The sequence below is a fragment of the Pantherophis guttatus genome, chromosome 17, assembly GCF_059756535.1.
Source record: "Pantherophis guttatus breed Tessera chromosome 17, ASM5975653v1, whole genome shotgun sequence".
NCBI lineage: Eukaryota > Metazoa > Chordata > Lepidosauria > Squamata > Colubridae > Pantherophis > Pantherophis guttatus.
The window spans coordinates 4,204,871-4,217,460 of record NC_142079.1 but is presented as its reverse complement, the minus strand read 5'-3'; the positions used below and the strand labels follow the sequence as shown (position 1 = coordinate 4,217,460).

Here is a 12,590-nt window from a genome sequence, read left to right as displayed (position 1 = left end):
TGTTCTCTGCCTGTGTTTTGCCTGTAACTACTACCACTTTGGAAGAATCTGCTGTTGGTATTGTATGTGTTATTATGTATATAAAGAGAAGTTAACGAATCCTGCTGAATCAGTTATCTGTGTGTGATTTCTGCAACAAACTCTGACAGAAACCAAGGCCAGGAGCGTCCCCAAAGCCCACCCAATGCCCTTCTTTCGCATGCCCGGGTACGACCTCTCCCTCTTTTGCTCACCCAAAGAAGGATGACTGCTCACGAGCAGCATTTCCAAGACCAGTTTTTCTTTCTCCTCCGGTTCTCCTTCCATCCCTGGCCCACAGGCGATGACGCACAAGGCTTCCTGGAGTATACGTGGAGGGATGTATGTTTTGCCCTGTTCCGACAACTCTCCAGATTCGGTTACCAAGGCCTCAGGTGGGAGCACCTAACAATGAAGCACCGGATTGTAATTTGGGGTCCAAACAATTTGGAGAGCGTTTCAATACAGGAGAATGACAGCATAAAAAAAAAAAAACTATCTATCGGGCCACAAGTTAAAAAGTGACATGAGCACAGCCAGGGGTGGGCTTCAAAAATTTTAGCAAGGGGTTCTCTGCCCGGTTGCTGGGTGGGTGTGGCCATGGTGGGCGGAGCCTAGTCAGCCTCCTGCACCACCACGGGGATGGGCATTTTTGCCCTCCCCGGACTCCAGAGGCTTTCCTTGAGCCTCTGGGAAGGTGAAAACTGCCTCCGCAGGCTCCGGAGGCCCTCTGGAGCCCGTTTCCGGCCTTCCCAAACTTCCAGTAGGCCCATTTTTCGCCCTCCCGAGCCTCCACGCGCGCCCTGCATCCAAAACGGGCCATGTGGGTACTCCTGGGAGAGGAGGGGCCAGCCAGGAGTGGGATTTGGGGGTTCTCCGAACTGCACAGAATCTTAGCTAGAGGTTCTCCCGAACCCCTGCGAACCCCCAACAGCCGACCCCTGTGTAGTTTTCTTGGCTACAGGGCAAAAGGTTTGTCATCACTAAGCAGCTCTGAAGTTAGCTACGAAGCCAGTTTTTTTTTTTTTTTTACCTTGTGTGAAACGAGAACCGCTTTTAGCTCTTCTAAGAGGCCGCAGGCTAACTTGAATCCTCTTGGCAAAGATAAGAGTTTTCTCACAGTCTGCTGAGCGAGCCTCCGAACGCTCCAGGACCGGCTGAGGAGGACAGCAGTCAAGGCTCTGTAATACTGCCTAGAAGTGAGAAGACAGCCAGTTCAAAATAGGAAGGGGACAAAACGGGAAGTGAATGACAGTAGGTGACAACGGAAGAGCCCAGAAACTATGATTATTTGGGCTAAGAACTTTGGCTGTACGATAGATATGGATGGGTGGCAGAAATTGTGGGACAGAAATCGTAAACTCACAATGTCAACAGCGTATAAATAAAACCTCTGTAAAATGTTTTATAGATGGCATTACTCACCCGCAAGATTAGCGAATATGCATAAAAATAAATCTGTGAAATATTGGAAAGGCAACCAAATACCAGGCACATATTATCATATGTGGTAGACATGTCCCAAAGCAAAAAAAAAAAAAAAAATACTGGAAGAAAATACACATGTGGCTGGAGATCATGACAAAACAACACTGGAAAAATCCAGAAACCCCTACAGATGATATTGTAATCAAAAAAATTCTGAAATGTGCAGAAATGGATAAGTTAACCCTAAAAATCAAAGGAAAAGAAGACTTGGAATATTTTATAACATGAGAACTGTTCTACAAATGGTTAAATGACAGATACTGAGGTTAGAGGAGTGGCTTTATGTGAAATATGGACTACATGACAAACAAAAATTGATGAGTAAATATTTTGATGGTTATGTAATCGATACTATAATGGAAGATACTATACTTTTTAATAATGACTGATATGATCGCATACATGTTTATGTATATATGATTATGTTTATGTTTATATGTTAGTACTTTGGACACCTAGAAAACACACTGTTCAACATAGAAATGGAATATGTGATATAAAACAATAAAAAATACTTAACAAAAGAAGAGCCCTAGTGGCTCAGTGGTTAAAGCGCAGGATGGCAGGCAAACTCTGCCCACAGCCTGGAGTTTGATCCTAACAGGGATCAAGGTTGACTCAGCCTTCCATCCTTTCCGAGGTCAACCTTGAGCCGGTGAGAATCGAACTGCCGGCAGCCGGCAGTCAGCAGAAGTAGCCTGCAATACCTCATTCTAACCACTGCGCCACCACAGCTCTTAGATACATCCAACCTGTGTGAGGTATAAGTAACAAAAGCACGCTAAGGTACACTTACTGGATTTTAGCTCCAGGTAGCCGAGATTCGTGGTCTAAGAGAAGGCGTTCGGTCAGCTGCAGAACTGTACACATCACTGCAGGGAAGGGGAAATAGGCGTTCAGTATATGGAAATCAGTTGGCATCCGTCCAAACTTTGAATGCTTGCTAAGTGATGGGTCCGAAATTGAAGGCTATCTGTGGATGCCTTCTATATCAGGGGTCGCCAAGTCTCGGGCTGGGACCGGGGAATTCTGGGAGTTGAAGTCCACGCATCCCAAAGTTGCCGAAGTTAAGAAGCACTGATGTAGAATATGCAGCACAATTGATAAGAATTGAGGGCCAGAATTGATGGCTTGGAAAGTACCCTACCTCTGTTCTACAGACTCATTCGGCGCAGTTGGGATCTAAAGGATTGCAGATCTCCAGGGGTTTAATAAGGAAAAGAACTAACCAAGGAAGAGCAACACATCTGGCCTTTGGTGTCCCTAACAGGTCGGTTGTGCCAATAAAACCGTTTTGCCGAATTCCAGAATTTGGTAAAGGTGCCATTTATCAGAGGTAATAAACTGGTTTTGTTTTTGCCGGAAAGAGGGCTGAGAAAGTATCTACAGACCCCTCACATCCTGGGTATAAACTATTTCAATTTCTCCCCTCACTGCTCCAGGGCACAGCATGCCAAGACAACTAGACACAAAGATAGTTTTTCTTCCCTGTGGCATCTCTGCTGAGTTCCCTCAGCATTGTCTTATAAAGATATTGTGTAATAGGCTGTTTTGCTATTATCCTTCACATCTTTCTCATTTCCTCATTTTTCTCATCTTTCCTACTACCTTCCCCTATTAGTTTCTTATGATTTATCCCTTGTCGTTTATATCTTATGATTTATGACTGCTGTTGTGGCCCGCCAGCGGCCAGCAGAGCTGGCAGCAGAGTCGGACAGTGAGGAGGTTGGGGAGGAACATGGGCCAGTCCTGGAGTCTGGGGAAGGCTCTGATGAGGGCTCTGCGTCAGAGGCAGAGAGGGAGCCAGGGCCGTCTGACAGTTATCAGCTGCCTTCGGAGTCAGACATCACTGAGGCAGAGGAACAGCTGGAGCCTGTTCCCAGTGTGCGCCTGCAGAGTTGCCAGATGAAGGAAACAGCTAAGAAACAAGGGCTAACTCGGGAGTAAAGCCACAGGTGGACGATGAATGGCCCCTCCCAGAGGGAATAAAAGAGGAGCAAAAGGGGAGTGGAGTTTGCAGGAGAAAATTAGTTCGCTTAATTGGTTCGTGACTCTCCGAGACTCCTTGCCAAGTTTTGAAGATATCGGCCTGGCAGCTCTCCAAGCCGGATAAGGTCTGTGACTGTCAATTCTCCCTTGAAAGACTTTGCTGAAGGTGACTGAGAGGAATTCACTGTTTGTTTAATAAAAGGGGTTTTGTCAGGACCAGGATTCTGCTTCCTGCTTTTTGGGGAAGCCTAGGTCAGAACAACTGTACCTGATGATTTATGCTCTATGACTTACCAATATGTTGTTTGTAGATATACTGAGAGAATATTCTTATTCCTATTCCACTCTACTGTACTCCTACTGCTATTCCTTCTTACCTTCCTCTGAAGCAGACTGCAGGAACTTCTCGGAAGTGAAGATCTGTTTTTTCTCATCCAAAATAAGCTGCCATAAGGTGTTCAGTTTGTTTTCTGAAAAGTGCAGGATTAAAAAAAAAAAAAGGAAATTACAACTGAGCCGATAGTTCAACCCTATACTTAACGGCTATCACACCTTCTGTAAGGCAACCTGAGCCAATCCGTTTATTTATTTCATTTGTATCCCACCCTTTATTATTTTTATAAAAATAAAAATATGGATAGCCTTAAACAGATTTCAAATCCTCCAGGAAAGACGAACCTGGTTAGCATTAACTGCTATTGGTCGCCAGAAACAAGTTTTAATGATCGGTCAGTATTACGGGGAGAGGTAAAATGTCAAAAGAGGAGGAATTATGTATCACAATTCTGCGTCAGGGTGGGGGCCAGGATATGAGGTGAGTTTATCCTGGAGGGTATACAAGATTATGCCTCAATTGTGTTATATTCATTCATTCATTCATTCATTCATTCATTCATTCATTCATTCATTCATTCTCTCTCTCCCTCCCCCTCCCTCCCTCCCTCCCCCCCTCTCATTATTGGTTTGTTATTGTTGAGACAGTCGTAATTTGTTTTATGGCTGCCTGGAGTTGCATTTTTGTGAGTTGGGTGGTACTACAAATCTTTTAAAAAATATCCAAAGATTACAGGCTATGGCACAGAAGATGGGAGAGAGTGGGGCCAATTACACAATTAAGTCCTACAGATGGTACCTAATAATTCATTAGCCTAAAGGAAATGGAACTCGGTTTCAGCACTTCAAGTTGCATTTACTCTAGTGCTGAGATAAGAAGGAGAAGCGGAGGCGTCTGGAAAGGGACGTTTGACGTTTCACCTCCTTATTTTCCCTGGAGGTAATATCCCCTAGGAGATGGGATGGGAGGGGGAAAATTCCTTTGAGCTGGAGCAGTAGAGAAGGGGAGAGTGACTTGGAAGATGGCCAACGAGTGCAGGGGAGTGGGGAACGGAAAGGGAGGGTTTTGGGTCTGGAAGCCAGTGTTGGCTTCGATGGAGTCGGATTTAGAATGTCGTGCTCAATAAATGGGAGTTTTTATCAAAGACTTTTGTTTGAAATGCAATTTATTTGAGACGACCTCGAAACTGACACTCGGCTGAAAACAGCTGAAAGCAGCTTCCGTTTCACTGCAGGGGGGATCTTACCTATTTGCGCATCGGCTACTGAAAGTCTGCAGATTAGCAAAGCTGCAGCAACGCCTTCAGTTACCAGGGGAATCTGAGTGCTCTGAGCTCCTGCTTTCTCCACGGTCTGGATCAGTAAGGGCAGCATCTCTGCCCCTTGTAGGAGGACATTGCCTACAGAAGCAGAAAATAAAAAAAAACCCCATATATTCTAGTTGGTGAGCTTTCCCGTTCAGAAAAAAAAAGAACTGATCTGATCAAGATACCGTGTTTCCCTAAAATAAGACCCAACTGGAAAATAAGCCCTAACACGATTTCTTCAGGATGCTCGTAATGTAAGCCCTACCCCAAAAATAAGCCCCAGTTAAAGACGGTCAGCCAGGGCGCATTTAGTACCGTATAAAATAAGACCGAACAGGAAAATAAGCCCTAATGCGACCTTCCGAAGAGCAAAGTCAAGGGGAAAAGCCAGATTCACTTAACAACCTTGTGGCTAATTTAAGGATTCATTTAACCGTCTTGCTTAGCAATGCAAATTTTGGGCTCAACTGTCGTAAGTCGAGGACCACCAGACTGACATCAGCGTCGCTAGCTTAATAACTGCAGCGATTCGCTTAACAACTGTGGCCCGAAAGGCCGTAAAATGGGGCAAAACTGACCTCACAACTGTCTTGCTGGGCAAAGTAAATTTTGGGCTCGACTGTGGTCCTAAGGGGAGGACTACCTCCCAAAAACTTTTGGAATAGTCATGAAGATGACTTCCATGATGCTGACCAATAGCCCGTTTAGACCACCATCCAGGGGGGGGCTTCAAAAAAATTTAGCAAGGGGTTCTCTGCCCGGTTGCTGGGTGGACGGCCTCCTGCACCACGGCAGGGGTGGGACAAGTTTTTGCCCTCCCTGGGCTCCCGAGGATTTTTTCGAGCCTCCGGGAGGGCAAAAGCAGCCTCCCCAGGCCCTCTGGAAGCCGGAAACGGTAAAACTCAAACTTCAGGTAGGCTTGTTTTTAACCCTCCCCGAGCCTCTGCGCATGCCCTGTACTTACTTATCCAAAACGGGTCCTGTGGGGGACTCCTGGGAGGGGTGGGGTGGGCAGGGCCAGCCGGGAGTGAGATATAGGGGTTCTCTGAGCTGCACAGAATCTTAGCTAAAGGTTCTCCGGAACTCCTGCAAACCCCCAGCAGCCCACCCCTGCTACTATCCTACTCTCCATCTCGGCCAAGGAGATGCCTCCAAAAAGACCCTGGTCCCACCGTCTCTTTCTTACCTTTGAAGGAAGCCAGCATACACTGGAGATAGGCGTGCCTGACAGCAGAAGTGCAGGCCTTAAGGCTGAATGCTTTCTTGAACCATTCCACTAGCGTTTTGGGGACTTCCGTGACGAATCGGCCGCACCAGAGAGCAAGGATGGAAATGGCGTGCACCAGAGTGCCTTCGTGGACTGCGGAAAGAGAAAGCGCTCTTTAGAAAGAGAAAAAAAAAAGTGATATCGTATAACTATAGCGTGGGAAGGAGTGCCATGAATCAGGTGTAGGCCAAACTCACTGCAACGCGTAGGAAAACCAATTGTATTTTATTTTGTTTATATCCCACCTTTTTTTTTTTTTTTTTACTATTTTTTACAAATAACTCAAGGCAGCAAGCGCATGCAACGTATCCTTCTCTTCCTGTTTTCCATATAACAACAATCCTGTGAGGTAAATTGGGCTGAGAGAGAGAGTGACTGGCTCAAAGTCATCCAGCTGGTTTTCATGCCTAAAGAGGGACTAGAATGCACAGCTTCTCCGTTTTCTAACCCAGGTGCCTTAACCACTCGTCCCAAACTAGCTGCGCCTTACTCCTGTTATTTCTCTCCTAATTTCTGTGGAAATGGAAAGGAGTTCCCATTTTTATATATAGTTTGTATTAAAGTTTATTTTTAAAGAGGGAGGGAGGGAGGGAGGAAGGAGAAAGAGGGAGGGAGGGAGGGAGGATGGATGGATGGAGGGATGGATGGAAGGAAGGAAGGAAGGAAGGAAGGAAGGAGAAAGAGGGAGGGAGGGAGGGAGGGAGGAAGGAGAAAGAGGGAGGGAGGAAGGATGGATGGAAGGAAGGAAGGAGAAAGAGGGAGGGAGGAGGGAGGGAGGGAGGGAGGAGAGGGAGGGAGGAAGGGAGGAAAGATGGATGGAAGGAAGGAAGGAAGGAGAAAGAGGGAGGGAGGGAGGAGAAAGAGGGAGGGAGGAAGGATGGATGGATGGAGGGAGGGAGGGAGGGAGGGAGGGAGGGAAGGAAGGAAGGAAGGAAGGAAGGAAGGAAGGAAGGAAGGAGAAAGAGAAGAGGAAGGGAAGGAGATCACCAACAGTAAGTACAGCAGCCCAGATTCAGTTTAAAGGCTGAGTCAACAACTAAGGAAGATGATCTCCAAAAGGGCTAAAGCATTTTTTAAGCCAAGAACAGCCAGATAATATGGGGAAGCAACCCAGGCAGAAGCCTCCCTAATTAACTGAATTATTAAGGAGAAGAAAGTACAGCACAATCAGATTTACAAGATTCTGTTAATCTCAGATAAAGGTAGCTTTCGCCTTCCCGTGGAGTGGATTTCCAGGTCTGGTTTATCTGGGGGGGGGCTGACAAAAGAGTCTTAGCCAAAAGCTTCCTAGATTTGATTCCGGTAAAAGCTCGGCTTGCTAGAAATCCCACAGCCCGAATAGCTTTTTGGGGGTGGTCTTAGAAAGAATTGCCAAAATGTTCTTACCTTCCTGCTGAAGGAAAGGGATGAAGAGCTCGACCATGGTGCCACTGAGAACCTGATTGGATGCCCCCGAGACTGCATGATGGCTGCAACTACCAATCCCTAAAAGGAACGAGAGGCCACAAATTCAATTTTCCTTCCTTCATGAAAACAGAGGCGACGGCAACAATCTGGCAGCCGCCAAATGACAAACGCTCAATTTCAAAACGGATCCGGAGATTGGCCTCCTGAAACCCTGCCCCGCGCGTCCCGTTTTTGCCAAAAACAGTCTCGTTATTCACAAAACCAGGATGCGCGGAGCGTTTGGGAGGCCTGCAGAGTGTTCCTGGGGGCTGGGGAGGGCAAAAACTGGATGCATGGGGGATTTGGGAGTCCGGGCCTGTTTTTGGCCTCCCACGTCACGTTTTTGCCCTCCCCAGGCCCCAGGAGCACTCTGCAGGCCTCCCAAATCCTCTGTGTATTCCGTTTTTGCAAAATTGGGCCCGTTTTTGTGAAAAACAGGCCTATCTTTGGCCTCCCAAGCCCAGCACGTTTTTGCCCTCCCCAGGCCCCAGGAGCACTCTGCAGGCCTCCCAAACCCTCTGCGCATCCCATTTTTGCAAAAATGGGCCCATTTTCATGAAAAACGGGCCCGTTTTTGGCCTCTCAAACCCCCCACATGTCACTTTTTTGCCTTCCCCAGCCCCCGGAGCACTCAGCAAGCCTCCCAAATGCTCTGCGCATCCCATTTTCTGCAAAAACAGGACGCGCAGAGGGTTTGGGAGGCCTGCAGAGTGCTCCTGGAAGCCGGGGAGGGCAAAAACTTTTTTTTTCTTTTTTCCTCTTAGAAATCTTGGTGTGTCTTAATAGTCTGAAAAATACTGCAATTCCATTCTCTACGATAGTCTCTTTTAAGAACTTTACCTGAGAGGACGCTGATTTTTTGAGCCACCACCGTCAGCTTTCCTTCCGCACCTGTCAAAATTGGAGTTGTGAGGTTAAGACAAGAGTTTTAAAGAAATAATCCTAAACTAGATTCACTCAGAATGGTGAGAGACGGTTTCGCCTGAATGATTTGTGGGCCTTTTGTTGGCATTGTAGGAGAAGGGAGGTCAAGTGCAAGAAAGCACGTAGAAAGAGAGAAGTATGTAAGCCAGGAGTATGTATGTATGTATGTATGTATGTATGTATGTATGTATGTATGTATTTATTTATTTATTTAATCAAATTTCTATACCGCCCTACTCCCGAAGGACTCAGGGCGGTGAACAGCCAAGATAAAATACAGATAATACAAATATTAAAAATCCCTTAAAATTATTAAATATTTTGGCCGAAACACAAATTAAAACACCCAATTTATAAAATCACGAATTAAAAAATTTAAAAAATAATTTAAAAGAGGGGAGTTAGGCCAGGCCAGCTTGCTGAAATGTCCCAACTTTGTCCCAACTTTTAAGATTTATGGACTTCAACTCCCAGAATTCCTCAGACTGCAGGGCTGTCTATAGGGGAGGAACAATAAGGAAATCTGCTTGGGAAAATCACAATGGGCCTTTGCTTGTTTCTGGAGCCTGGCAAAGCCCTTTCCCCCCAAAGAAAGAATTACTGACCTCCCAAAATGGCGAAGAGGTGTTTCCCGAAAGCCTCCACGGTGGACGGGTCGCTGCACTGCAGAGCCAAATTCTTTAGGGCAACTACGGCCTTGTCCATCAGGTGAGAACTGTTGGATTTCAACTGGCCTAAAAATCAAACACGGAAGCCGTTAAAAATGTAGGGATTTCTTTTGGGGAAGAGGTGCAACAGGAGGAGGATGCCGAATGGAAAAGAACTGTCCAGCCCATAGGCCAGAGATGGTCTATAAAATCACTCCATCCTGCCTGTTATAAGGGCAGGTGAAACTTCCCAGGGAAACATTCCTCAGATGTAGTCGCTGTCCCCTGGAATCATCGTATACCCGAGTCCTATACTGGCAATCCTCCATTTACAAGCATTTATTTATTTTATTTATTTATTTGTTTCAATTTCTATACCGCCCTTCTCCAATAGGACTCAGGGCGGTGAACAGCCAGAGTAAAAAACAGGACATACAAAATTTAAAAACAGTTTAAAATAATTAGATATTTTGGCCGTAAATTAAAACAACCCGATTTAAAATCAATTTAAAATTTGACTCAAGCCAGCCCAGCTAGTTGAAATAAATGGGTCTTCAGGGCCCGACGAAAAATCCGGAGGTCTGTTATTGTACGTATCTCTGGGGGGGAGGTTGTTCCAGAGGGTGGGCGCCGCCACAGAGAAGGCTCTCCCCCTGGGGGTCGCCAGCCGACATTGTCTGGCGGACGGCATCCTGAGGAGGCCCACTCTGTGCGAGCGTACTGGCCGGTGGGAGGCTATTGGTGGCAGAAGGCGGTCTCGTAGGTACCCCGGCCCTAAGCCATGGAGAGCTTTAAAGGTGGTCACCATTTTTATTTTTTTTTAATTTGATTTATATGCCGCCCTTCTCCGAAGACTCAGGGCGGCTTACAATGTGCTCAGCAATAGCCTTCATCCTTTTGTATATTTATACAAAGTCAGCTTATTGCCCCCACAACTGGGTCCTCCATTTACCTACCTTAGAAAGGATGGAAGGCTGAGTCAACCTTGAGCCTTGGCGAGATTCGAACCCTGCAGTAATTGCAGGCAGCTGGTCTTAATAACCAGCTTAATAACAGGGTGCCTTAGACCCCTGTACTACCAAGGCTCTTTTATTTGTTACATGACCAATGGAAAGGTTAAGTTTTCAATCTACTTGAAGCCACGAAGATGACCAGCGTTTCAAGGTAGGAAGCAAGAAATTAAAAAAGGGGGAATACAGGTAATCCTCAACATACAACAGTTCATTTACTGACTGTTCAGACTGTTACAACAGCACTGGAAAAAGCGATTTACACGATCATTTTTCACCTTCACGACCGTTGCAACATTTCCACGGTCACATGATCACGGGATCCCCTTCCGCGAGCTTCCGACAAGCCAAGTCAACAGGGAAGCCAGATCCACTGAACAAATTCAGCATTAGTAATTTAATAGCAGTAATTTGTTTAACAACGGTGGCAAGAAAGGTCGTAAAGTGAGGCACTTAACAGCTGCCTCGCTCAGCGATGGAAATTTGGAGCTCAGTTGTGGTGGTGAAGCCGAGGACTACCCGTGTTCTCTCCTTGGTTAAAAGTAGTTTTTATTGAATATAAATATTAAAAAAGACATACGTAACATATACACAACAAACATTTATACAACATATACACAAAAAGAGTGTAATTTCTTCTTAAGCATTTTTTCAGAGTGACGTTCTACAATTCTACTTATGATATATTCCTTCACCTCTCTTTAATCTAATAATATTTTTTATTATCTATATATGTATCAATCGGTAATATATCCCCTATATTTTTTGTATATTTCTGATTTTTAACCAATTATACCAATTATTCCATATTTTATAATAGTCTGATTCTTCTCTTTCTTGTAATTCTTTGGTTAACCAAAGAAATTTTGGTCTAACATCAAAAAATGGTTGGAACAAATAACAAAAACACAGATTGAAAAAGAACCAGAAACATTTTTATTAGGAATCTTTAACAAATCATACCCTAAGGATATCAAATATCTTACAATTCACATATTAACTGCTGCAAGAATAACCTACGCAAGAAATTGGAAACAAGAAAAAAGTGAAACAGAAGTAATAGGGAAAATTTTAGAATGCGCTGAAATGGATAGGTTAACCGTGTTCTCTCCTATTGGAATTATAACACAGCAGCAAAGCCCACAATAATGAGAGGTTGAGGTGAAGAAGGTAGACGCCCTAGAGAGAATCTTACCTAAAAGGAACATATACGTAAACAAAAGCACTTACTCGCTAGTCCTTTCAGGATGTCCAGAGCGTACTGGCTGAGATCGAGGGTGACCGATGCCAGTAAACAAGAAATTGCTAAAGAAAAGAAAAAGAATGTTCAGTCCAAAGGCTTTCTGACTTGCCAACAGCCACACTAAAACCAACCACTGCATCCAATTTTGCCTTCACAGCTGCGGAGGTGTTGTGACTCCGACCCCCAAGCCCATCTTATCGGAGGGAGAAGACTCCGAAAGTGAAGGAGAGGAGTTGGCAAGGCCTCCCTCTCCAGGACCCTCCTCTCTGGCAATGCCTCAGGTGTCTCCCGAAGGAGAAGAGATAGGCCAGGAGCCAGGCATCTCCGAGCAGCCGCAGTTAGACAGCGACGGAGATAAGTCTTGGCTGGATCCCCGCCAGCTTCGGAAAGACAAGCGCACGCAGCAGAGGAGGAGGCGTACCAGAGATTAAGCTGAGTCACTGGACCACACCCCACAGGGGATAAAAGGGGGTGTGGTGGCCATTCAGGCTTTGTGACGGACAAAACTGAACAGCTAGCAAGTCATACTGTGTTCCTGAAACTTCGTTACATGCCTTCCTTGGATTTATTATGGACTGGACTTGACAATTCTTTGGCTTTGTGAATTTATTTTGGTTTATCTGACGGAGGAGAAACACCTCCCTCTGTGAGTAAAGTTTTTGGCAAGAAGCTACTGGGTTGCTGCCAATTCTGTTATCAAAGGAAATTATTGTCTGCAAGTTTATTTTAACTCCTGGCTGACTGTTTGTGTGCGTGTGTGAGACGGGGGCAGAACAGGAGGTACCGATAGAAAAATAAAATAGGGACCTTCTGGAGCTGCCGGTAAGTAATGGACTGTCAGGCTTGTCCCAATTAGGTCCCTAAGAAAGAAAAACCCTCGACTCCCTTTGGTTGAAGTGATAGGTACTTTTACTAAGG

General features: G+C 45.5%; 1 protein-coding gene across 1 annotated transcript in view; it reads right to left on the bottom strand.

Annotated features, from left to right (window-relative positions):
* The window catches only part of GCN1 (GCN1 activator of EIF2AK4), a 71,874-nt gene that overhangs the window by 48,925 nt on the left and 10,359 nt on the right, over window positions 1-12,590 (bottom strand). The window contains exons 10-19 of the mRNA XM_087880511.1: window positions 11,660-11,734; window positions 9,378-9,506; window positions 8,689-8,739; window positions 7,789-7,887; window positions 6,322-6,495; window positions 5,076-5,228; window positions 3,873-3,965; window positions 2,303-2,378; window positions 1,052-1,211; window positions 234-423 (exon numbers count right to left, since the gene is read on the bottom strand). Coding sequence (XP_087736637.1) covers window positions 234-423; window positions 1,052-1,211; window positions 2,303-2,378; window positions 3,873-3,965; window positions 5,076-5,228; window positions 6,322-6,495; window positions 7,789-7,887; window positions 8,689-8,739; window positions 9,378-9,506; window positions 11,660-11,734 — 1,200 coding nt within the window. The remainder of the gene's footprint in view (window positions 1-233; window positions 424-1,051; window positions 1,212-2,302; window positions 2,379-3,872; window positions 3,966-5,075; window positions 5,229-6,321; window positions 6,496-7,788; window positions 7,888-8,688; window positions 8,740-9,377; window positions 9,507-11,659; window positions 11,735-12,590) is intronic.